The 26,876-nt window shown below is 36.2% G+C and overlaps 1 protein-coding gene across 4 annotated transcripts in view; it reads right to left on the bottom strand.

Annotated features, from left to right (window-relative positions):
• GRIA4 (glutamate ionotropic receptor AMPA type subunit 4) overlaps positions 1-26,876 on the bottom strand; it is a 432,709-nt gene that overhangs the window by 150,672 nt on the left and 255,161 nt on the right. For all 4 annotated transcript variants that reach the window (XM_074372962.1, XM_074372964.1, XM_074372965.1 and 1 more), the window contains one exon: positions 7,394-7,578. In XM_074372962.1, coding sequence (XP_074229063.1) covers positions 7,394-7,578 — 185 coding nt within the window. The remainder of the gene's footprint in view (positions 1-7,393; positions 7,579-26,876) is intronic.

Genomic DNA, 26,876 nt, shown 5'->3' with positions numbered 1-26,876 from the left:
TGCCTTTTATATCATCATCTATTGAATAAGAACTGGCACTCCTAGCAAAAGGCCTGAGATGCTTGATCATTTTCTATGCACTATATTTCAAATAGAAAGAATATATTTTAGTAGGATTTTAGCAAATGTTTTTGACTTAAGCCCTAGTTAATCAGGTAGGAGTTACTAACTAGGACAGAAAATACATCTGCTTTACTCATCACTTTATCTTCAGTAGAACATAGTGCCTGACCTAAATAAAGTGGACACAGCAAGTATTTGTAGAATGAATGAATATAGAGAAAGGCACTTGACTGAGGCTTTATGCTTCTTTTCAAGGTATATCCTACACATAAAATTATACATCGCTTCAAGATCACATGCAATTATCAGGAAATCTTCAGTGGAAAATAGCACTACTGACTTTTAGGAGCAGGGCTTTTCAAGACCATCTCAGTCCAGTGCTTTTTATTTAAAATAAACAGAAGAAGAGTCACAGGCATTAAGCTCCTCCACTTACTTTTAAAAAAATAAACAATTGAAGATTTCTTACCCATCTCTCAAAAAGTGAAAACATTCATCTTTTTTTGGAAATAATTTTGAGGATGTAAGTCAATTGATCGAAGGAAGAGGCAGAAGAAATACATGCCATCCCACTGTGCAGTGTAATGACAGTGTTCCAGGGGGTAAGTTGGGTGTTGATAAAAGGAGGGTTTCACACTATAGTAACATGGAAATCCAGCTGCATGCCACTTGAGTCTTCCATGGTGGAGTAAAAATATGTGAGCAACTAGTAGCCTTAAGTGATATTTTGTTCGAATAAACTTTGATGCCAGAAAGACAGTTAAAATCAAGTTTATTTGTTACTTTTTTTGCTACTGGGTTAAACATATATATCAAAGTCTGGCACTTAAATGTTCAATTGATAAGGCTTTAGATAAAATCATTGGGGACTTTTTGCAAGCAATCAAGTTTAGAATTTAAAATCAACGGATATATGTGAAAATAAAATAATATATGAAAGTGTTCCCACTATTAAGCACTTATTTTGATATAAAACAATTCATTTGTTCCCAGCTATATTAAGCTATTTTGATTTATCCCATAAAACAATTAATGTATTGTGAGAAGAATAATGCTAGTGTCCAAAACGGTATATTATTTTCAGTAAAAATTGAAACTCTTTCTATCAATAATTGATCACAAATTCAAAAAAATACTCAAAAAATACTTTCAGTTTTAAGTTTCTTTTTGGAGTTTTTTTTTTTTTTTTTTTTCCTGCAGATGAGTGAACCAAATTGCCCATTGGATTTAGAGAGCCGAAATGTAATTTGTTTTATTGGACATGATATAAACAATATAGTAAATCTAACTTTGTAGTTTCATTATATTTCTGTTGCCTTAAATAGCTAAGTAGGTGGTATTTACATAAATTCTTCCATTTTTTTCCTATGGTATAATTAAGGGTAGAAAAGTCATTATACTTTAAACCATATTTTCACATACTTGTCGTGAAACACATATATTGAGATGTTTGCATGAATATATGGCTAACTGCTATTTTAACCAGCAATACATTTATGAGAACTAAATAGTTCGTGGCCTAAAAATAATTAAGAAAACATGCACAGAAGATAAAGTGCTTTTCTAACCACAGTTGTCCATTAACATATTTTGAGAGATAATTGGGTGAGCTATTTCCATAATGCTCTTGAAAATTGATACAAATTAAAATGTAAATAAAGTAATTATTGATAGCATGTCACCACAACATAAAGCGTGCCCATCCTTCTAGAAACTTACTAACACATCCTTTATCTTCATTGTGTTAATTTCACCATCCTCTGAGAAAGGATTACCTTTTTTTCAAAAACATTTTTCTAAAGGGAGATAAAGATTGCAGAGAAGGAAGATACTGAGTTCACTTCCTCCATAACACATCAAAAATACATCTCCATGTGGAGCAACTCAGGCTGTGAGCAAACTGGAGACTGGTAGTGAGGCTCTTCCACAACCAAGACTGTAAGGAAGATCCACACAGAGATGGGTGGGAAGGGAGGACAAGCAATCAGTCTGGACTGCATCCCTAGCAGGAGACACAGAAGAGGAGGGGGACAATGTGGGGCTGGATGTCCTCCCTGGAGAGTGAGGGGTGTGACCACATTTTGTGGACCCAGCCCTGGGGTCCAACACTGGGAAGATGAATCCTCTTAGCTGGGTTGAAAACCAGTGGGACTTAACAGGAGGCTGTAAGAAACTGAGACTCCACTTTTGAAGGGGAACACATGCTTGCTTACTCCTGAAGGAAGCAGATGGAAAACCTCCTGGGGCTCTGGACAGTTTCCTGCAACCACCCCAGCACACAGCCCAGGCTGTGCCCATAGCCTGCTCCGGATCCCCTTGCTCTGGTGCAGCTCTCAGTAGGATGAAGACAGGTTGCTGAGGAGAGAGTGCAGTTGGAGTGGGGATGTAGCAAGCTGTGACCCAGCCCTGCACCTGAACAGGGCAAGGATGGCCATCACTGGTGTGAGTGGAGGAGGCAGCTTGGGAATGGCCTGGGACTCCGCTGGTGGACCAGGGCTGTCACAGTGTGCACACTGGCCGGTACCCAGTGCCTGCTTTGACCCTTCTTGATACAGCAGTACCTTTTCTACTGAGATTTGTCCTTTTTTTTAAATAAATTTTTAATTCTTGTTATAGCCTTTTCTTTTCCATTCTAACACTTCTTGTAGAGTTGGTTTACTGTTATAACAAACCCACAGGTCACATCATATTCAGTGGTAAAAGGCTGAAATCTTTACCTCTAAAATCAGGAATAGGACCAGGATGCCCTCTTGCTACTTCTATTTAACGTAGTACTGGGAGTCTTATCCACAGAAATCAGACAAGAAAAAGAAATAAAAGGCATCTATGTTGGAGGAGAAAAAGTTAAATTGTCACTGTCTGCAGGTGAGATGTTATTATATATTGAAAACCCTAAAGTTTCCACCAAAAACTATTAGAATTAGTAAAGTTAATAAAGTTGCAGGATACAAGCTTTGTGTGCAGAAATCTGTTGCTATTCTAGACACAAAAAATTAACTATCAGAAAGAAAAAGCAAGAAAACACTCCCTTTTAAAATTGCATCAGGGAGGTCAAAGACCTATATGCTGAAAACAATAAGACATTGATGAAGGGAATTTGAAGCTGATACAAAGACTTGAAAGACATCCTGTGTTCATGGATTGGAAGAATTAATATTTTTAAGAATTAATATTTTCAGAATTAATATTTTAAGATTTTAATTAATATTTTAAGATTAATATTTTAATACTACCCAAACAATGTACAGATTTAATGCAATCCCTATAAAAATACAATGACATTTTTCACAGAACTAGAACAAGTAATCCAAAATTTTATATGGAATAAGAATAGATCCTGAATTGTTAAAGCAATATTGAGAAAAAAGAGCAGAGCTGTAGGTATCAGGCTTCCTGACTTAAGACTACACTACAAAGCTACAAATTAATCAAAATAGTATGGTACTGGCACAAAAAACAGATACATAAATCAACAGAACAGAATACAGAGCCCAGAAATAAACCCATGCACCTATTGTCAATTAATCTACAATTAAGAGGCAAGAATATATAATGGAGAAAGAACGGTCTCTCCAATAAGTGGTGCTGGGAAAACTGGGCAGCTACATGTAAAAGAATGAAATTAGAACATTTTGTTATATACAAAAATAAAATCAAAATGGATTAAAGATCTAAATATAAGACTGGAAACCATAGATGTCCCAGAAGAAAACATATGCAGAAATGGCATAAGTTATAGCAATTATCATCTGCTCCTATTCTCCTCAGGCAAAGGAAACAAAAGCAAAGATATACAAATGGGGCCTAATGAAACTTAAAAGCATTTGCATGGTAAAGGAAACCATTGACGGAACAGAAGACAACCTAATTAATGAGAGAAATTACTTACAAACAATATAACCATTAAGGGGCTAATATCCAAAATATATAAATAGCCCACACAATTCAATAACAAATAAACAGACAAACCTGATTAAAAAACAGGCAGAAGATCTGAATAGGTATTTTCCCAAAAAAGACAGAGATAGCTAACAGGCATTTGAAAAGATGATTGACATCACTAATTATTAGAGAAACACGAATCAAAACCACAATGAGTTAGCACCACACACCTGTCAGAATGGCTATTATTGTCAAAAAGACCACAAATAACAAATGCTGACAAAGATATGGAGAAAATGGTACTGTACACTCTTGGTGGGAATGTAAAAACTGGTGGAGCCATTATGGAAAACAGTATGAAGCTTTCCAAAAAACTTAAAAATAGAACTACCACGTGATTTAGGAATTTGACTCTCCTGGATGTATCTCCAAACAAAATGAAAACACTAACTCAAAAAGATAAATGCATTCCAGTGTTCACAGCAGAGTTATTTACAATACTCTGCTGTGTATTACAAGCACACATTATTTACAAGATACGGAAGTAACAGAAGTGTCCAACGACAGATGAACAGATAAAGAAGATGTGATATATATATATGTGTGTGTGTGTGTGTGTGTGTATAAAACATATAAATAATACTGTTCAGCCATAAAAAAGAATGAACTTTTGCCATTTGCAACCACATGGATGGACTTGGAGGGTATTATGCTTAGTGAAGTAAATTAAACAAAGACACATACTGTGTCTTACCACTTACATGTGGAATCTAAAAAAAAAAGCAAAGTAATAAATGTAACAAAACAGAAACAGAATCCTAGATGTGGAGAACAGAGTGGTGGTTACTAGCATGAAGAGGGAAGGTGGGAGGGACAAAATAGGTTAGGGAATTAAGAAGGACAAACTATTATGTACAAAATAAATAAAACACAAGGATATGCTGTACAGCACAGGGAATATAGTCAATATTTTATAATGTTTCTAAATGAAGTATAATCTGTAAAAATATTGATTCACTATGTTGTATACCTGAAACTAATGTAATATTGTTAATTATCTGTACTTTAATAGGAAAAATCAGAGATGTTTTTCTGATCAATATTACTTAGCATTTTATTTTTTAAAAAATGCTTTGTTTTATTCTCTGAAATTATTTTCTATTGTTATTTCATTTTATTAAAAACGATGTTGAAGCACAGAGTTATTGAAGTGTATATACAAATTTCTGACAAAGTTTGGATTAGATCTTGTTTTTAGATGAGTTGAGTGAAACCAAGAAACATTAAAAGTGATTTTGCTTAGGGCTACAGGAATTAAAATATAGATAGTAAAAAAAAAAAGTTCAGAATGAAAAACAACTTTTCTTGGGGAGAAATTTTATAGGACAATTAAGAACACAATATATTTTCACTGTAGAGTAGACTTTGTTATAATTTATGAGATTTATATTTGAGCGGCATTTTAAAAGAACAAAAGTCTACTAATAGTCTCATTATTGCTATGCAATAATGATAGAAAACTTTTAGAATTCTGCAAGAATCGAAATAGAAATAGTCGGTAAACACTCGAGTTTCCTAAGTTCTGGGGATCTACTGTATGGCATAGTGACTGTAGTTAACAATACTGTATTATATACTTGAATGTCGCTAAGAGAGAGCTCTTAAATGTTCCCACCCCTAAAAAGAAATGGTAATTCTGTGAAGTGATGGAGGTGTTAGGTAACCCTACTATGGTAGTCATTTCACAATATATTTGTGTATCAAATTATCATGTTGTAGTCCTTAAACTTACACACTGTTGTATGTTAATCATATTTCAATAAAGTTAGAAAAAATAAAAATAATTATTTATTTGAAATGATAACAAACACAAGAGGTCCAGTTCCCTTAGCAAGAGCTTATTCAAAGTTTACTTGTTCCCTGACTTTATCTACAGTGCCTGGGTGTCCTGACGTTCTTCTTAGAAACCTGCTCATCGTCTGAAATGGGTCAGGAATGTCTTAGAACTGACTTCACAGTGGGATTCATGAGGAGTTATTTTTAATGCTTCAGTGGTTCGTGTCTAATAACTCAACCCTCAACATAGGAGCTGGGGTCGGAGGGTGGGAGAATGGGAGCTTGAATTGAAGTGATTAGGTCTTGCTTAAGAAAGAAAGAGAGAGTTTTTTCTTGGATTCCATAAATGCATACCAAAAACTCCATATAACTTGTACAATTACAACCTGAATGATTTTCTGGACTCCCTGGGGAATAAACCTGAGTGATGTAAGGAATGAATATTTTCTAATATAATATCAACATATTTCATCCATCAACTTTTTTTTTTCCTTCTATAAAAAGATAACAGAACAGAATACTCTGTAATTTCCTCTTACAGCATAGTCTGGCTCCACTAGACCTTTAAAGGAAACACCACATGCTTTTTGACTTTCACCTTTTACAAATAGCAATATAGCTGAAGAAGGAAACTTTAGGCGTCTTGTTTAGCGTCCTTGGATATTAAGGAGGAATCTCTAAGACATATTTTGGTTTTGATTTGTATAGTTGAGTACTTAAGTTGCTCTTATAAATAAACCTTCAAATTGGTAAGTTATGACCACAAATCAAATCATAGTGGTATGTAAATAAACTCTATGTAGCAAGGTAACCAACAAAACATGCAACAATATTGTCTAGCTAAACTAACATATTGTAGATAAATATGAGCAAGCATTTATAAAACCACTAGATGGCATTCATTCACTGCAGTTTGGGCCAAATACAGCCTTTAAAACTTTATCACGATATGCAGGATTAGAGGGAAGGCAAAGGTTACCCATTATTTGATGACATTTTTCCATGATTTAACGGTGACAAAGCTCAGTTTTTTTTCTTTCCCTGTATGGTTCAAACCGAATCAACAAACACTTACTGAAAGCTTTATTAAAGATTATTCCTTGTGAGAAGAGTTGGAAACCGTCTTCACTGTGGTGGTAATGTATGTGCTCACAACATCCAGAGGAAACAATGTTAGGCGCAGTATGCTACTTAATTTTATTTCATTGCTTTACCAACGCATTTTACTATTTTTCATGTAGCTGTTTCTCTGAAGATTAGAAAAAGCACAGAGTCACAAATACTAACATTTTCTAATCTTTTAGATGGAATTAGTTTTCAAAATTGATGTTCATGAAAATAAGCGATCAAGATCTCTCGATGCTTCAGAAAAGGTCCTTTCTACTGTACATCTTAAAAACTTGTGAGAAATAGTGCTCCTAACTGCTTTGAGAACTGAGATGGCCTTTGGTGATAAAGGATTACGATTTAGTCTTGGAGATAAATCATGAATGAAAATGCCCGAACTCCTCACTTCAGGGTAAGTGGTTGGGAGAAGATACTGATAAATCAACAAAGGTCAACATTTTTGTAGAAGGTCTAAGTTAATAATAACAGAAAATCCAGAACTTACCTGTTCTAATATGTTTTGAAGCCTCTCTATCTCACAGTCTATGACAAATTTCTTCTCTTGTCGTCTATCAAGTTCTTCTAGAAGTTGCCTATAGCTGACGTCATTAAAATTTTCCACACATATAGCGCTGACATGCCAACCATTTTGTCCTGCTTTTTCCATAATAGCTTGAAGTATTGAGTATCCTAGTAGAGAAAAAAAAAATACAAAGGGGGTTACTAAAAACACACTTTTACTCCCTTTAAATAACTTATGCAGACACCACTGAGTCTACATCAACATTTTTACATTCCAATATATACAGTGAATTCTTAGAAATTAAAAAATCTGAGTGGTTGTTTCTAAATCATTTGATTTTGCTTTCTTTAGTCAGGGCAAAAACATCCCTTAAAAAATACTGGTTGAATGAAGTAGCAACACCATACCTTGAGTAAGCTCTCAAAATCCCTCTACTGGAGAATATAAACATTGCTTTAGACACTTTTGATGAGCTAAACCAAAAACAGAATCCAGCTCTACCTGTAGTTGAGAACAATTTCCTAAACCTTCGGTAATTTTACCCACTAGACATAATTAATTTTGAAGAACTGTTTTGACTCTCCCCTTGAGCATGTAAATAACAATATTTTTGGGTTCAACTATGGAAGAGAATAAGAAAAAATAAACATTCAATAGTATTTATTGAGGACCTGTTATCATAAATGGAGAAGGCACTGTTTAATCTTCCTGTCTCGCCAGGGGAATAATGTGGATTGGCAGTGAATTGAATGAAAACTAGGTGAGGCTATGGGCACTTAAACTCATAATCTAGTAGAGGAAACCCATATAGAAATAAATGCAACTTAGTTTACAACTGTGTAATGAGAGCTTGAGGTAAAGTGTTGACCCACGGGGAAGTTTGGTTACGTCTGCCTTGATGGGACAAGGGAAAATATCATGAGGAGAAATAACTTGAACTAGGACTTAAAGGTTGAGAAGGTGCTTCTACGATTGCTGAAGAAGGAGTGTTTCTCACCTGGAGACAACCTTACAGAGGGGGAGAAATGGCCTTTAGCCTGTTCTTCGTCCAGATCTCTGCGTGTGGAAGGGAAGTCATGGGTCTTAGTATCTGCAAACTCATGAACCTAGCGCTTAGAGAATTTCTTCACACCCACATTGTCTCGAACTCTTGCTTTTTTCCAGCTCTCAATTTTGAGTTGGAATGTGAAAAAAGGGAAAAGATTATTTGAATCTATGAATAGCAGCCTTTAAACAAGAATTGTTTAGGATCAGAGACTGTTAATATTTTACCCCTTGTAGTGTAGCATAAGAAAAAGATGCTAGTTCTCTTTAAGAAGGCCTAACACTTATTTGAGCTCCTTCTACGGCAGGTGCCTATAGTTTCTCCCTGTCTTGGCCCCTGGAGTGGAGAGCTGGGTAGATTAAAAGTGAAGGCTTAAAATGTATACAAAGCGTTTCCTAGATAAGAGCACATGTACTCAGTTTTCTGATTGGTATGTGAGTCTCTGAGATTCAAGGATTTTGATATTTAGGTATGTTTTCTACAAGTCAGAGTTTCAAACATTATGGATGCTCAGTTAATATCAGCAGACGGAACTGATGATGAGATCATATTTGAAATATAAATTGCCTGATATCCTGCCAAATGAAATACTGTGGCATCAGGATTCATTTTTATCTAAATGGAAAATAATTCCCCGAAGAGGGAGAAAGAGGCATGTTAATCACTGTACAATTACTCTAGTCTGTCTGTTGCTCCGTTTAGTCTTTCCTTTTGTAACGTACGCCTTTAATTATCTATTCAGATCTTACCTAGACCCCCCCCACCCCCATCTCAAATCCAGTACCCTTCTTTCCCTTAATTCCTGTTTTATGCATATGTAACACGATGGTCTGAGTCCCGTCTTAATGAAACTGAGCAGGATACTGTGGGGCCCTCCAGGGTACAAAAGCCCTTCTGTGTCCCCTATTTCTTATTTTTAAATAAAGGCTTTGATCTCCTACACCTTCCCTGAGTTCCAAAGAGCAGACTTAAGCAGTTACTAATTAGGGAAGTGAGGGAATGCAGAAACAAAAGAAAAGTGGACCCATATGGTCTTGAAGAAAACAGAAGGCCCAAATGGTCTTAGAAAAAACACAAGGTCCAAAAGATCCTAAAAGAAAAAACAGCAGCGGCCAGCTGAAAATTGGGATTCTATTTTTTTTCTTTGCAATCATTTTTTTTCTCTTTATCAAAGACAGTGTATTTTATTAAGAAAATGCTTCATTTCAAAATGGTAGCCCTAAAGCCACATAGAATAAAATCTTTCACTGACTACAATCTTAAATCTCTCAGTATCTTGCATTCTTTTTTTAAAAAAATTTTTTGAAATTGAGGTTCTTGACCATCATATAGGCTCTAAGTAAATAATAAAATGCTTCAACCATGGTTTTTACTCTCTCCTAGAAAGAAGTTAAAAGGCCACAAACCATGATTTACAAATTTGCTTTGCAGGAACACATAGATCAGTCAAAAATCATCAATGACACACTGAGTCACAAGATGGTGCCAGGATGCTACAGCTGAAATCTTACTGGGAAGCTGAAATCACAAAGCCACCTCCCCTGTACTCTTTTTGCTTTTAAAACCCTCTGGCATGGGCCAGCCAGCAAAATGGATCTGAGACAAACCTCTGTCTCTCATCTGCTCCAAAGGACAGTGCTCTGTTGATCAATAAACCTTTCTCAGCTGTAGACTCCGGCATTTCAGTTTGTTTTTCCTCACTATGCATCAAACACACACACGTAAATTCCACAGCCTTAATGTACATATTCATGCCTCATTTATTCTGTCACTGGGACTTACTCTCTGATAGTGAATCAATGTTCTTTTATTCATTTTGGACATCTATAAACATGTTCTTTTTAAAAACACTAATTGACATCTTGACCTGTTACTTTTCCCTGTTCTCCTTTTATTTATTGTCATACCAAAATAATTCTAAAACTTTTTGTTTGATTTTTCTTGCATGTTGTAAAAATAGCAACTATTGTTTATACGCATGGAAGTAGTCTCTTGCTCCCTAGGACCAATTCACGGCTTGGCACAGTTCTTTAGCTATTGCCTTTTTGTTTTATCCCATCATGTTGATAACATGCTTCATGTTAGTGCTGGGTTGTTATTTTCCTGCCTATAGGAATTTTACAAAATCTAGAGCCGTACACCTTCTGTTAAAATTTATATATGTTTCTAGTTACATAACTGATGTTGAAAGACACACTAATAAAACACAATTATAATTCAAATTCAACATTTCTAAATCTAATTTTTCAGATTTAGAAATGACACTAGAATTGAAATAAAACAAAACCCTAGGACACAATCTTTGTTAAATGGTAAAGAACATTGGTTGCCTAAAAAGAACCATTAGTCATAATCAGAAATAAGTGGCATCTTTTAAATGCAGTCAGTGCAAAGGACACACAGTTCAAGTTTAAGAGTCTGACTGAAAATTTGAATTCTTTTATAAGTTTGTTTGATTGAAATATCATCTCTTATTTATTGATAATCAGGTGTGTGTGTCTTACATTTATTTGCCAAAATAGCTGGGAATATATTGGAACTCAGAGAAAATACTGCTGTTGAATCTATGATTGTGTAGCTTAGCTGTTCTATAAATTAGGAAATCACAAATCAAATCATACTAAATCTACATCTGGCTATGACATGTATCTCCTAGTTATTTGAAAATCTGTAATATAATCTTGCCAGTCAGAAAATGAATACTACGGTTTTAGGTGAATATCATAAGACTAATGTGGAGTTCACTACTGTAAGGAAATTTTAAAGTCTTGCTTCTATTAAAAAAAAACAAACTAGCATTTTAATTTAATTTAATTTTTTAACACTCCAGATTCTCTGAAGTATGCCAGGATAAACAGAGTTATGATTCTTGTCTCTACAAGGAATTAACTATCTAGCAAAGTTGACACTTAAGTAACTAACCATTATGGAAATCATACAGTGTTGTATAAGTAACTTCAAAAGACCAAAATAACTTAAAAAAGTCATAGTGAAAATGTACCATGGACAAGATCACATTGTTATAATTAAAAGCTTTTTCAAGGTCATGAATGAACACTGTCAATTACATACAGATATTTTTTAAAAATGCTATGTTATGTAATGATGTTATCAATTATGCTAAGCAGAATCACAGTGATGTAAGCAGCCTTGAGCTACTGTTTCATTTCACATCAACTCTTTTCATATCATTCATGGATAATGACCTATTTTGGATGAGTAGTAACATCGAGAGAAATTGCTAGCAACACAAGCTGGGCGTATTTATCTGATATTATATTCTTCAAGAGTTACTTGATTCAGTTACATGCACACAGAGGAGAATCAGGAGAAATTTATGCCAAGGTGGATATAATTTCAAAAGGAGCGAGTTATCCATATGCTATATATATAAAAAACCATTCACTTAGATAAGGACAGAAAAGTGCCCGTGGTGATTTTAATTAGACGATCACTGGTGCACTCAACAGGAGCAGCAGCAAAAGAAGGCTGAACACAGAAGTCGTATTTCAGTCATTTTGAGTTTATTTTTGTGAATGGTATGAAGGAGTGTTCATTGATTAAATGCTGCTATCCAATTTTCCCAACACCACTGGCTGAAGACACTGTATTTTGTATTCTTGCCTCCTTTGTTGAAGATTACTTGACTATAGGTTTGTGGGTTTATTTCTGGGCTCTCTATTCTGTTCCATTGATCCATATGTTTGTTTTTATGCCATTACCATACCATTTTGATTACTGTAGCTCTGTAGTATTGTCTGAAGTTGGGAAGGGTTATTCCTCCAGTTTCATTCTTTGTTTTTCAATATTGCTTTGGCAATTCTGAGTCTTCTGTGATTCCATATAAATTTTAGGATTATTTTTCTCTAGTTCTGTGAAAAATGTCATGGATAATTTGACAGGGAGTGCATTAAATCTGTAGTTCCCTTGGGCAGTATGGACATTTTAACAATATTAATTCTTCAAGTCTAAGAGCACAGGATATCTTTATATTTCTTTAAGTCATCTTTAACTTCCTTAATCAATGTTTTGTAGTTCCCCATGTGTAAGTCTTTCACCTCCTTGGTCAGATTTATTTCTAAGTATTTTATTGTTTTGGATCCAATTTTAAAAGAGATTGTTTCTTTACTTTCTTTTCCTGCTATTTCATTGTTAGTGTAAAGGAATGCAACTGATTCAAGAATATACAATGGAAGAAAATATTTGCATATGATGTGATTGACAAAGGTTTAATTTCCAGAGTATATAAATAGTGCATACAACTTAATAAGAAAAAACAAGCAACCCAATCCAAAAATGGGCAGAAGACCTAAACAAGCAATTCTCCAGTGAAGACATACAAATAGCCAACAGGTACATGAAAAAATGCTCAGTATCACTAATTATCAGAGAAATGCAAATCAAAACTACAATGAGGTATCACCTCACACCAGACAGAATGCCCATCATTCAAAAGTCCACAAACAATAAGTGCTGAAGAGGCTGTGGAGAAAAGGGAATCCTCCTACACTGTTGGTGGGAATGTAGTTTGGTGCAACCATTATAGAAAACAGTATGGCGATTCTTCAAAAGACTGAAAAATAGACATATGATTTAGCAATCCCACTCCTGGGTGTATATCCAGAGGTAACCCTAATTCAAAAAGGTACATTCATCCCAATGTTCATAGCAGCACTATTTACAATAGCCAAGACTTGGAACCAACCTAAATATCCATGGAAAGATGACTGGGTAAAGAAGTGTGGTGTATTTATACAATGGAATACTACTCAGCCACAAAAAAGAATAAAATAATGCCATTTGCAGCAAAATGGATGGACCTAAAGATTGTCATTCTAAGTGAAGTAAGCCAGAAAGAGAAAGAAAAATGCCGTATAATATCACTCATATGTGGAATCTAAAAGAAAAAAGAGTACACTAGTGAACCCCTCTATAAAATAGAAACAGGATCACAGACATAGTAAACATTCTTGCAGTTACTGGTGGAAAAGGGATGGGAAGGGAAAAATTTGGGAGTTTGAGATTTGTAAATAAAGAGACCAAAACCCCCAAATTTCTTCTGTATAATACAGGGAACTATATTCAATATCATAACAACCTTTAATGAAAAAGTATATGAAAATGAATATATGTACGTGTATGTATGACTGGGACGTTATGCTGTACATCAGAAATTGACACAGTGTAACTGACTGTACTTTAATTTAAAAAAAGAAAAAAACATATTTTAGAGAAGTAAGAAATTGAGGAGAAAATGGGAAGGGAGAATGTAGAAATTAGGAAGGAATATCATCAGAATAATGACGTAATGAGACGAAGGATATACCATTATGATAAATATGAGATAGAGAAACACTGAGGTCATGCGAATTGGTTTGGGAAGGAGAGGACTGGGGCTGTCCCACGAGGAGATGTTGAGGTTACAAAGAAGTGCCAAAGGGAGGCAGCAGTTTGTACTTCCTCAAATTAAAGCCTCTTTCATTAATCTTATAATTGCTATGCGGGTATCAGTACCACCCAGTTTCTCTGATCTGGCACAATTACCTGCATTCAAAGCTAGTATATTTAAAGAGAAAGGTGTGTGTGCCTGGAAGTCTACGTTAGGGTGTATATTAACCTCAGTCACAGAAAGAAATAAGATTCTGTAATCCTCACTGCATTTAATGCCACCATGCCGGAGCCATAGAACAGATTTAGTAACCATTTAGTTTGTACTCTTTCCAAAGCAGCTTAGGTACTGAAGTAACACGTTCAAATGCTTCAGCCGAGACTCTAAACTCTCAGCACACAGAAGGAGTGAGCAACATTGTACCTTGGTTAAAATTATCCGCAGCTGTGACTATAACATTTATTTGTCATAATTCAAGAAGGGCATAGTGAAGATAAGTAAAGATCTTCCCGCTTACATGGTTTGAAGCCAGACATGAAAACCTGAGATAAGTTGGAATATTTTGAGTTTTCCTTTTTCTGTAAACAATTGAGAGTTAAAATAGAAAAATCCCCCTTCAAAGACTGGGGTCCTAGATTTTTCCTAAGTCCTCTTGTATTTTCTGACAATAACATTTATTGGTCCTTGACCCTTACATTGCAGTGTTCATATTTAATTCCAAGACATCTTATAGGGGAATTTGATACTTTAAGTCTTTAAAGTTTTCTGTCAGTTGCAACTGAAACTAACCCTTATTTATATAAACACATAGCAAGTAGTCAGCTATTTGCCACAGGTTCAAGGCACTAAAAACCTCCTCCGAGGCATGATCTAACACTGTTGTTTTCTCTTATTTCTCTTGGGCTTTTCTAGAGCTAGACCACTGGAGAAGTTTATTTCCAGTATAAAATTTCCATATAAAATAGATTCACTCATTTATATGGCAGCTATACTGATCTTGCTCTAGTTTCTGTCTAGAAAGTGTCCACGGCACTTCCTTGAATGAAGCCTTCAATGTTTTCCTATTCTTTTCTGATACATACCAAAATTTGGTCATGCTTGTCTCCTCCCTCTCTTTCCGTCTCATTTTGTACCACTACCCTTCTTGCTTTCTACCTGGTAGGAACACTGCCCTTCTCAGATAGTCTAGAAGGTATCATGCAGCTCCACCTCAGTGCCTTTGCACACGCTACTGCTCCTTTTAAAAGACTGTTTCCTTCCACTTCTGCCTTCCATTTATCTTTCAGATGTCATCTCAGACATCCCTTACCTCTTAACTAGATCATTTCCCTTTCATATAATCTCTTACAGTTTTCTGTACATTTCTTTCAGTAATTTTTACCAGTTTCTAACTATGTATTTGAATGATGATCTGAGTATTGTCTTTGCTCCCCCCACTATACTGTAGGCTCCATAAAAGTAGTGAGTATTTCTGTGCTCAGTACCTAGTCTAGTGGTGCTCAGTAGATGCTCAGCAAAGAGTTGTTTGAATGCATAAATAATGTGAAATTCATAGAGAGAAATCAGGATATCAAAAGGCTCAGAAAAAACTGTGACAGGTCACATCCCCAAACTTCAAATACTTCAGCCTATCTTGTATATTTGGAAGAAAAAGGAGGATGTGTGGAGAATGGGTGTGGACTGTGGGAAGTGCTCCAAAGGCAGGAGAGATGAGCAGGCAAGGGACATATCACAAAGACTTTCTCTATTATATTATAAAATTTGATCTTTACTCCTCAGAGACTTGAAGAGACTGACCAAACTGAGTATGTTTTGGAGGGATAATTCACCTGAGGTGTGATCAATACAGTGGATGAAGGTAACACAAAAAAATGAGAAAACCAGTTAGGAGGCTGTACTGAAGTAATCCTGGTGACAGCTAATAAGGGAAGGAGAGTAGAATCTAGATTAAGGAGCAGAATAGATCAACTTGGTGACGGATGGGACATAAGTAACAAGGAGAAGGAAGATTTGAGCATAATGACAATTTATTTCATTGATGGCTGTTTTACTCGTTTTCAGAAGAAACTCTTAGGTCTTTTTGATCCTCTGAGAAGTGAATATTTTTCTACTTGGATTTCAGATGTCAATTAACTTCTAATGATACAGTCATTGCAGTCACCTCCCTCATCACCCAAAGCAGTATGCTGAATTCTGGCACAGGTTTGAGAAACCCTCTTTTCTCTCTTGCTATAGAGATCAATTTTTCTAGAGGTCATCTCTACATTTTGAATATTCCCTAAGAATAACTAGATACCTTTTCAAGTTTGTCTCTAGCGATTTTTATCTCCTCAGCATTATGGCTATTTATCAATATCTTTTTATAATATAAGGCTGTGTCTTTCATGCAAGGGAGGCATTCTTGAAAATTGTGCATAATTTTAAGCTTAAGTAACTAAAGACTAATTTCCTAATAAGAATAAATGTCCAGCATACTTTCTATAGTAATTATTTTGCTCATAAATTGAGATTTTTATCTACTCTTTATATCACAGTACATAAAATTCACAATTCTGATTTTATCTTTTTTTAATATCACAATGTATAAAGTTCGCAATTCAAACTTGTATAAAATGCAACCATTGTATCTTCATAAGGAGATTAAAATATAGATTTATGAATTAATAGTCACCTCAAAATATAGATTTATGAATTAATAGTCACCTCAATACCATATTAAGCATTGAAAGTACTTAAGACCTAATTTTACACATTAAATTTATATGCCAGCAAAATGTTGAGTTGAGAGGAGGGACTGGCGCTCAGAGAGGACTTCACTGCGGAGAGAATGGCCTTACCATGACTTGGTCCTTAGAGGGTGGGGATGTTGGATGGATAAAGATGGTGAGGAAGAAGGAGCTACTGTAGCATGAAGCAAAGAGAGAGAGGCAGGAAGCTAAGCATCATTGTACAGAACAACTGGATTTCACAAGAGCCCTGTGAAGTAGGTATCATTTTCCCCACCTTACAGATGGAGAAGCAGAGAGAAAGTTAGGTAATGTGATTTATATCAAATCACTATCCTAGCAAGTGGCGGAGCTGTGATTTGTACTCAAGCCATTTGTTTTCAAGTCCAGGGACTTTTCTACCACACTTCAGTGAACAGAGGGAACTGGGGTTGCAATTAGAAAGGAAAGGCAGGTGAAGGCTGTGTTGTGAAAGCCTTTAAATAAGTCGCCATCAACACTTCCCTCTCTCACATGAACACATCTCCTATTTCAGCGTGTTCCATCAGTGCTATCATCAAAATACATCAGGAATCTGACCATTTCTCCCTATCTCTTCCGGCAACATCCGTGTCCAGACCACACTGCCGCCTGTCTGGATTAGGACAATGATGTCATTACAAGTTTCCTTGCTCCACCTTTACCTCCTTCAGACTGTTCATAGCATAGTTGCAAGCAAGCCCAGATCATATCTCTCATGGTCCTAAACCCTCTTATTCTTTCTTCACAGTAGCCTCATGGCCCCACATCTCTGACCTCATCTATTCTCACTGTCAAGTATCACTTGCAAACTTGCCTCTTTGCAGTTGCAATTACCTGCCAGGTGACGCTCCACCTCTTTCTGTCCTGGTGTGCTCTTTCTAAGATGCGTCTGCAAGGATCACCCTCTCACTTCCTGTAGATCTTTACCCAAACGCCCTCTTTCATTGGGCCAAAGGTAGGCTACATTCTCTAAAATTTCCAGTCCCTTGTCCTAACATTTCTTATTTCCCTTCTTTGTTTATTTTTCCCCCCTAACACCACCATCCAATATATAATAAATGTTTTATTCAGTTACCCATGTTTGTTGTCTATTTCTCCCACTAGAATATAACTCATGAAGGCAGATTTTGTTTTGTTTACAGTGATAGAAGAGTGCCTGGCAACTGAAAGACGCTCAGTGAAACTTTTGCTATAAAATGCTGGAAGTTAAATTTTACTTCATCGGCAACTGGAAGACACTGGAGACTTGGGAGCAGAGAAGAGACAGATTTATAAAATTCCTTTCTTAATATTAACATTCATAATATTAGTCAAAATTAATGATTCAAGTAGAAGAAGAAGAAAATATAATCCAAATAGAAGGCTACTAAGTTAATACAGCTGTAATGCAATAACTCCTCTAGTGTAGCTTCGTTCTAAAAAAAAATAAGAGAAAGGAGAATTCCAGGTGCTTGTTTTTCTCCAAATTCTATATTTTCCCCCTCATTCTGTACTTGTCTATATAAAAGCCAGGAGATTTTCCATTGTATCAGGTGGAGCCATATGAAATTGCCATTTCTATTAGTCAGAAATATTCACATTTTGACAAATGTCTTATATTTCAATCTAGAGATAACTTCTGAATCTATAATCTATAATATTCAATGGAATTAGAGCAATATGAAAATGACTTAATCTACATAGCTAGACCCTAAGAGAATGTGACAGGTGAATACAAAAACTCCCAAACTGGGGCAGAGGGAGTTCACAGATTGTAGGAGCCTAGAGCCCTGCCCACCTCAGCAAAGAGTTGTTTGAATGCATAAATAATGTGAAAGTCCCTAGGTTGTGCCTGGAAATTTTTCTTAAGTTTTTGTGATCGGTCTTCATAGCAACCATCTTGATTCATTATTAAGCCTAAAACAAGCCTCAAAAAACTTAGAATTAAAGAAAGTGTGAAATCTATCTTAGAAAGGACTCTATTCTAAGTGATAAAAACAGACGTACTTTTGGTTCATGAATACAAATCCCCAGCTAACCCTAAAGAGTTTGTTCCTTGGTTGAAAATCCAAGATAACCAACAGTCTATGTAGTATTTTGGTTCTTAAAAGACTCATTAATTTATTGTATCCTATGTTGAAGTTTGAGGCCAATATGTCTCATTAATTAATTATGAAATCAATCACTAGAAACAAAACACACAGAAATATCACACAGCGTATTAAACATCAGTTTATTATATTAAAATTCCAAACTGTGTACTGTGAATAATACTAGTTTGGATCTGGCTTTTATACACAAAGCCAAAACAATTCATTTGGGTTGATTTGAATGTGATATTTTAAAATGTTACTTTTGTCTTTTCTTTAGAAAAGGAGTAGCAGAAGAGAATTCTCTTGTGATGGCTCTGGTGGAAGGATTTGCACACAATTAGTGAGACAAGGTTTGCTTTTAGCAGGGAGAATCACAGGATGAAGTAAGCAGTCACCATGCGATTAGCCTATTTTTACATCCCACTGGGGCTAGCTCAATTCCAACAAGTAATTGTAAACTCGTGTCACTGACTGTGAGAACGAATATATTTGATTACTCATTATTAAATTTCTTTAGTGGAGAAAAGACACAGAGTTAATCATCTAAATAAAGACTGATGTTTTGAACAGCATGCCAGGTCACAAGTGATGGTTCCAGTGGTAGACTCAGTTCACTTTCCACTGCAAAAATTGTGTTTCTCATTTCAACTGTACGGTTCTGAGGCAAGTTATTTGAATTCCTTAATTGTCGACTTTTGACTTGTATGCAAAGAAGATGATTAATGTAGGATTTGATTAGTTCTAGTAGTTTGCTGTTAATAAAAGTCAGCTTTTAGAATACAAACTTGTTGTTGCCAAGGGGGCAGAGGGTGGGAAGGGACAGACGGGATTTCAAAATTGTAGAATAAATAAACAAGATTATACTGTATAGCACAGGGAAGTATACACAAGATCTCATGGTAGCTCACAGAGAAAAAAATGTGACAATGAATATATATATGTTCATGTATAACTGAAAAATTGTGCTCTACACTGGAATTTGACAGAACATTGTAAAATGATTATAAATCAATAAAAAATGTTAAAAAAAAAAGTCAGCTTTATTCCTTATGGTAGGGCAAATGTAGAATGCCGTTGTGCCTTTGAAGGGAGTGCTTTGTGAATTCTTGACAGGTGAGAGACTTCCTCCGGCAACCCTGGAAGAATCACAGTGTGTAACTCAACATCCCACACCGTCTCAAAAATGAAAGCAAAAATTTAACTCTTATTACTTATTTACTCAGTCACTTTAATCAGAAGCCCAGGGATACTCTCCAACTTGTCACTTGTCTCCACCTTCAAACCAACTCAATCCTGATATTTCTTCTTTTTTTTTTCTTTTAAAATAATTTTATTGAGTTATAGTCAGCTTACAATGTTGTGCCAATTTCCAGTGTGGAGCACAATTTTTCAGTTATACGTGAACATACATATATTCACTGCTGATATTCCTTCTTAAATATTATATTTAAGCTTTTTCATAAGCAAGTCCCTACATATTCTTTTATTTTTCATTCAGTGAATGGTTATTGAGTGTCTGCTATCTGTCCCGTTATTGTTCTAGGGGCTGAAGACATAGAAATAATAAAAACAGTCAAATGTGCCTACCTTCATGAAGCTTACACTCCAGTGGCTGAGGCAGACAATAAACAAATATAAAGTACATAAAATATAATGACAAAAGGTGGTAAGTGCTGTGAAAGAAAAAGAAGGAAGAATGGGACAGAAATGACTGGAGGTGATGGCGCGAGGGGTGCTTACCTTTCTGAACCAATCATTCACTGTTTTTCTTACACATGTATCACTCAAGTAATACTAGGGATGGCTAGTTTACTGAATAAACTGCTTCTCTCGTGTCTTAATGCAGTGTAATGGTAGTTCTTTGAGCTAAGAAGGTCTGTATTCTTTATCCTCGCTTGCAAATTCCAACCCTACCAACTTTGAAGACTTCTCTGACCTTCTTATATTGAGTTGCTGTCTTTTTAATTTATATTCCCCTAGCTACCTCTACAGCAATTATAACTCATGTCTCACTGAATTTTTTAATCAAGTAAGCACTATTTGCTACTTTTCAAAGTACTGAGTATACAGTATGTCACAGTTATTGATCTCAAGGATGTTGACTTAGAATAATTTCAGTTTCTAGTTTGCCTATCTAGCTCTCTTTAAATATGAGATGATCTCTTATTCATTTCTGTTTCTCTAGTTTTTTTTTTCCACACAAAGGAAAGAATAATGTCAATATGAGTTAAATTGAATTGAATGGCAAAGTGTAAAAACTGCCTTTTTATATATTCCTTCCCCCATCTGATCAAGCATAATAGTAATAAAGGTAATAATAAAACTAGCAAACAATTACTGAAGGTCCACCTAATCCACAGCAGCCTGCACTTGGTGCTTTCTGGGCATGGTGTTAGTTTTATTAGCTTCATCTTCTATAAAGGAAACTGATGATAGAAAAGTTAAGTTCTTGGCTAAGATCACTTCGCTGTTTATTGGTAGAGCTTCATTCTGTCTGACATCAAAGTCTGCCCTCTATTCTCCTCTATGATATGGTCTATAATACAATGAACATTTTTATTCCTGTTGGATTAATTTTATTTCACTCTTAAGAATTTAATTTTGACACAGAGATATCCCTGACTATGAAGCACTCCTAGGCACCATGGGTATTTCCAAGGAGTGCTGTATCTTCTGCATTCACGTTTGGGATATGCTTGATGCTTTAACACCAGGTTCACAGAGAAATAGAGCACCTTCCTTTCAGCACTTTCTCCCTAACAGTTTCCGGAGATCTGGCCCAAATGTTACATCCATTGAAAAGATTACAATAATGAAGAAAGTTTCGTCTTTGATAGTCCTCTGTGAATGCTGCCCTGAGCTCAAGTTTGGTTAATGGTGTCATCCTTGGCACTGCTCAGGACATGCCATCAACTGCTTGCTTTCTCTCGGTTAGGATATCAAACATTAAATAGTAGAATTAGGTCAAATCTGGTGAACAAGATTTTGAATTACTGTTTAGATTTACCTATATGTTTACCCAAATTCTTCCCTTCTATAAAGAGTCACAAAAACCTATAGAATTATTTCATAAGTTATATTTGAATCACAGTATGGGATGGATTTTGCTGATGCAGGGGTTAATGTAGGTGATTTCTGAGTAAGTGTTAAGATAGTAAAACCAATAAGTACTTGTATTTTTAATTAGAATGTGCTTGCCTGAGACTTGTAATGGATATAGAAATAACTGTATACAATTTTATAATTGTAACAAATTTGAGCCAAGTTTTGTATAAAAAGGATGAAAAGTCAGATCAAGTTATTCGTTTTTTCATCAACTATAATATGGCTATAAGTCAGCACCTGCTTTGATTTCTGAATCAACATGCTATATACAATTGGGGAAGGGGCCAAGATAATGGAGTAGAGAGATTCATGGCTCGCTCTCTCCCACAAATACACCAAGAATTATATCTAAAGACCCACTGAATCACACAGAACACCTACCAAACTCTGGCAGAAATGTCTCTCACTTTGAAATACAGGAGGATTCTCACAAAATCCGGTAAGAGGAAAAAAAAAAAAAAGAAAAAAGAAAAAGAAAATCAGTGTATGATGGTCCTGCAGGGGAGAGCAGCAAAGGAAGAAATGCACCCTCCTGCTGGGACCCCCTTCCAGCCAGGAGATCAGCAGGGACAGAAGTGGAGCTTCTGAGGCTCAAGGGAGGAAGTGGCCGCTGTTGGGAGGCAGAATTAAGAGAAACTGGCATGGAGGGTCCCTGTGATCCCCAGCCCTAGATGCCAGCCAGCAGACACAAGCCAGGACTTGCTGCTGGAGATCAGTGAGGAGCCCGGGGAGCGGGCTGGGCCCACGGAGCAGAGGCAGCCTCAGGGGACTGGAAGGTGTTGTGAGATCTGGCTGGGGGTGTGTGTGCAGAACAGAAAAGCCTGGGACCTTGTGAAAAAGCACCACTGCTGGTGTGCAAGGGGGGAAGGGCACAACACAGTCACCCCATAACTAGTGCCTCCGTTTGGCTCTACTGTTGGTGTGTTCTCATGAGAAGAGAACTGGGGCTTGGTCATAGCCATTGCTGCTGCACGGAGGCAGGGCTGAAAGCTGAATCCATACCCAGTGGCCCAGCAGCTTCTCAGGTGGGACTGAGATTTGTTTATAGCCCCAGGCGGAGAAGGTGGATTTGCTCCACTGATATTTTTGTGAACCTGTGCTTCTGGGATGAACAGGCAGTGCGCAGAGTTCTGGCACATGGCGGGTGAGTATGGGTGTTTACAACAGGCTGGCATACTCCATGGTACCTTACATGGAGGTGGGGCTGGAGTCTGCACTGACCCTGTGGTGCACCACACATTCAGGTGGTGACTACACACTTGCTCCGATGAATCCTAGTGCCTGACATCAGCAGATCCATTCTGGTGGTTCCAGGGGCCCAGAACCTGGGGGACACCAGAGCAGGTGGCTGACATTTCTGCAACTAAGGCCAGGACAAAGGTGGCAGAAACAAAGACTACTTCGTAGGCCTGCATAACAAATGACAGACAACACCACAAAGGGCACTTCCTAGTGGACATCTCCTGCCAACTCTTCTTCCCAGCCGTGACAACCACAGAACAGATAAGGAGGCCCCACTCAACAGCAACAATCAGGGCAGGCTCTGATCACCACGACACCAACTGCACTCATAATCAAAGAGATAACAGCCAACACACACAGAAGAAAGACTTCATATCCATCCGTACTAAGAACAGCCCTCACAACAAAACCATCCACACAGGAAAACCGTCTATGCAGGAATGCCCCCACTTTAAATAAAAACAAACAAACAAATAAAAACAGCCCTTCAAGACCACAGTAGATAACTGATACTCCTAAATCCACACAGCCAGAGAGATACAAGCAAAAAGAAGCAGAGGAACCTCTCCCAACTAAAAGAACAAGAGAAGTCCCCTGAAAGAACCAACAATGATATAGACATCAGCAGTCTACTAGAACATAGCTTCAAAAAGGGGTGATAAAAGCACTGAAGGAAACAAGAGAGACTATGAATAGAGACAGAGAATACCATAAAAAGGAAACAGAAACTCTAAAAAAGAGCCAATTAAAAACAGAAAACTCAATGGCTGAGATAAGAATTGAGATAAAGGAAGTCAAAAGCAGGCTAGATAATGCAGAGAAACAACTAAGTGACTTAGAAGACAGGAGAACAGAAGTCACCCCATCAGAACAGCAGACAGAAAGGCAAGGAAAAACCACAGAAAACAATATAAGGGGCCTATGGGATAATATAAAGCATGCCAACCTGCACGTAATTGGGGTCCTAAAAGGAGAAGAAAGAGAAACGGGGATTGAAAAGGTATTTGAAGAAATCATGACTGATTATTTCCCAAACCTAAAGAAGGAAACAGATATCCAAGTACAGGAGGCACAAAGAGTCCCAAAAAAGGAGAACCTAAATAGACCTACAACAAGACATATTATAATTAAGACGGCTAAAGTTAAAGATGAAGAAACAATTCTAAAGGCAGCAAGAGAAAAACAAAGAGTTAGTTACAGGGGGACCCCATAAGGCTTTCAGTTGGCTTCTCTACACAAACACTGCAGGACAGAAGGGAGCGGCAAGATATATTCAAAGTTCTGAATGAGAAATATCTGCAATCCAGGATCTGTTGTTTGGCAAGGCTATCCTTTAGAACAGAAAGAGAAATAAAGAATTTCACAGACAAGCAAAAACTGAAAGAATTCAGCAACACTAAACCTATGCTAAAAGAAATATTGAAAGTTCTACTCTAAAGAGAAGAGCAGGAAACCATAGAAACAAGAAAACATAATTGGAAATGCAATAACCATGGTGAGTTGCAAGAGAATAAACAGTAAGATGATAAAAAAAAAAGGACATCAAAATCATAAAAGGTGGGAGAGGGGAGCAAGAAAATATAGATTTTTTTTCTATCTCTTCTTTTTATTCTTTTTTTGTTTATTCATTCTTTTTAGTAAGTGTTTGAGCGATTACATGGCTACCAGTTTAACTTATGGTGAAAAAGAATATGAAAACAAATATATGTACATTCATGTATGACTGAAGCATTATCCTGTACACCAGAAATTTATACAACATTATAAACTGACTATACTTCAAAAATATATAGATACGAAAAAACCCTATAGAGTGTCTGTGTAGTTACCACTGATGTCTTCATTGAAACTCAAGATTTTCAAGGTTCATTTTAATGAAACCACTAAGTCACTATCAAATTAATTGTGCCAGTGAATTTGATTTTTATTTGTTTAGTTATCATAAAGCATCCCACGCATTAATTAATAAAGCTAATACAAATATCTTCATTATGTGCTTTTTAACATGTAAAATTTGAATTATATTCTCTATTTTAAACTCCAGATGTTCCTTCAAGGCTCATAATGTTATTAATGTAATTATAATACTTGAACTCAACTATTGTCTTTGTTCTAAGAAGCTTTTAGTGCTTGGTATTTGTGAAAAATATATCATAGTCCATTTCTAAGACTGTGCCCATTTGCAGATGGATGCTTAGAGTTAAATGAGAATCTGTATTGAATGTTTCCCCCAATAATGCTGACTTCATTAAGCATGGGTTGCTTTTTATCATACTCCTTTCCATGTTTGATAATTCTAGCAAGTTTTGTAGGCTGACTTCCTTAAGCACTATTTCAGTGCAATATGGGGAAAAAAGTGTTTTCCTTAAAAAAAAAATCAAATTGGAAAACTCTAGAGTTCAAAAAAGCTTTTTATTTTTCCCTGGGACTCACCTCTTTGTAGATGTGGGGTGGTCTTATAGCTACAAGAGAGTATAAGTTAAATTTCTGAATTTTGTAACAGAATGTCAGCTCTGCCATCTGCGTATATTTTATGGGGAGTATATAGACTCTCTTTGCAACTGGGAATGCATTCCTGCTCTCCTAGCAAATCTAAGATCTCATTGATTATTTGCAGCCAGAAGAGACTTTAAGGATGATGTAGTCCAAAGTCCCTAAACAATGACTTACCAAGATGTCAGTGCTGGGGATGGTAGAGACTAAGACAGGATTCTCCTGACTTCCAAACTAGTATACTTTCTTGCATATCACTGTCCCAGTTTCCTTTTAAAATTCCAGTTTAGCAATTACTATTTGAAGAAAGTGATCTGAAGAATAAGCTATTCACCGAGGACCTAATTATCAAACATGAGTCTTTATAGTGTATTTATTTATTTGAACCTCAGCATCAGATATTTTGCAAGACAATAAAGTATTCTTCATGTCCCTTGTATCAGAAAGAACCCTGATAAATTCCTTTTACAATGCAAATGAGGAAAGAGTTTGCCTTTCCAAATCAAGATCCTAATCTAGATCCTTGTAATCTAGGCCCTTTGTAAAACAGTATGAATACAAACCAAGCCAATCATGTCTCCTGTTTTGCTTCGGATCCAAGAAAGACAAGAGTGAAGACTAAAATCATGGCATACCTTTCCCCAGTGAGTATTGTCCTATTGTATAATGATACCATTTTCCATATACTTTTGCACTAAATGCAAAGCAACTATTACTATGCAATAATTTAAAATGACTGAATTTGGCTGAGCAGTTACTGAGCACTATTTTCATATTTAGCAGCCATAAAACTTTAAAGATGAAAGAAAGCAACTCTCATTTTATAGATAAGGGAACTGAGTTTGAGGTAGAGGAAATGATAGACACCTCTTAAGAAGTCAGTGGCAAAATCAGTACCTGAAGAATAGATTCTCTAAAAAGCTGAACATAAAACGAGGCTCCAGAAGTCTCTTTTCCTTTCTTTCTTTCTCCCCTTCTTGTTCATTCTGTCTCCCTCTCCTCCCGTTCTGCCTTTCCCCCTCCATCTACCCCTCCTTCATTTCTCTGTCATCTCTTCTTGATACACTTAGATTATTTTCAGTTATTATAGCTTACAAAAATGATTTACTATACGTATAGAGCTGATATCCAAAATATTTAACCAGTCATGTGATATTGGTCATTCAAAAGGACCACTGGTGCAGCACGGTCCTGGAGGGAAGACATCAATTCTCTATATGCGCTTTTTTGTAACCTCACTTTTCTTTAATAATAGATTCAGGTATATCTTTTCAGGTCAAAAAACACAGCCGTACATCATGAATATTAAGGGTAACATAGTATGCCACAGGCTGGTGTATCATATTGTATTTAACATTTAGGTTATTTCAAT

The sequence above is a fragment of the Camelus bactrianus genome, chromosome 10 (genome assembly GCF_048773025.1).
Source record: "Camelus bactrianus isolate YW-2024 breed Bactrian camel chromosome 10, ASM4877302v1, whole genome shotgun sequence".
NCBI classification, from domain to species: Eukaryota; Metazoa; Chordata; class Mammalia; order Artiodactyla; family Camelidae; genus Camelus; species Camelus bactrianus.
This window is presented reverse-complemented; position numbering and strand designations above follow the sequence as displayed.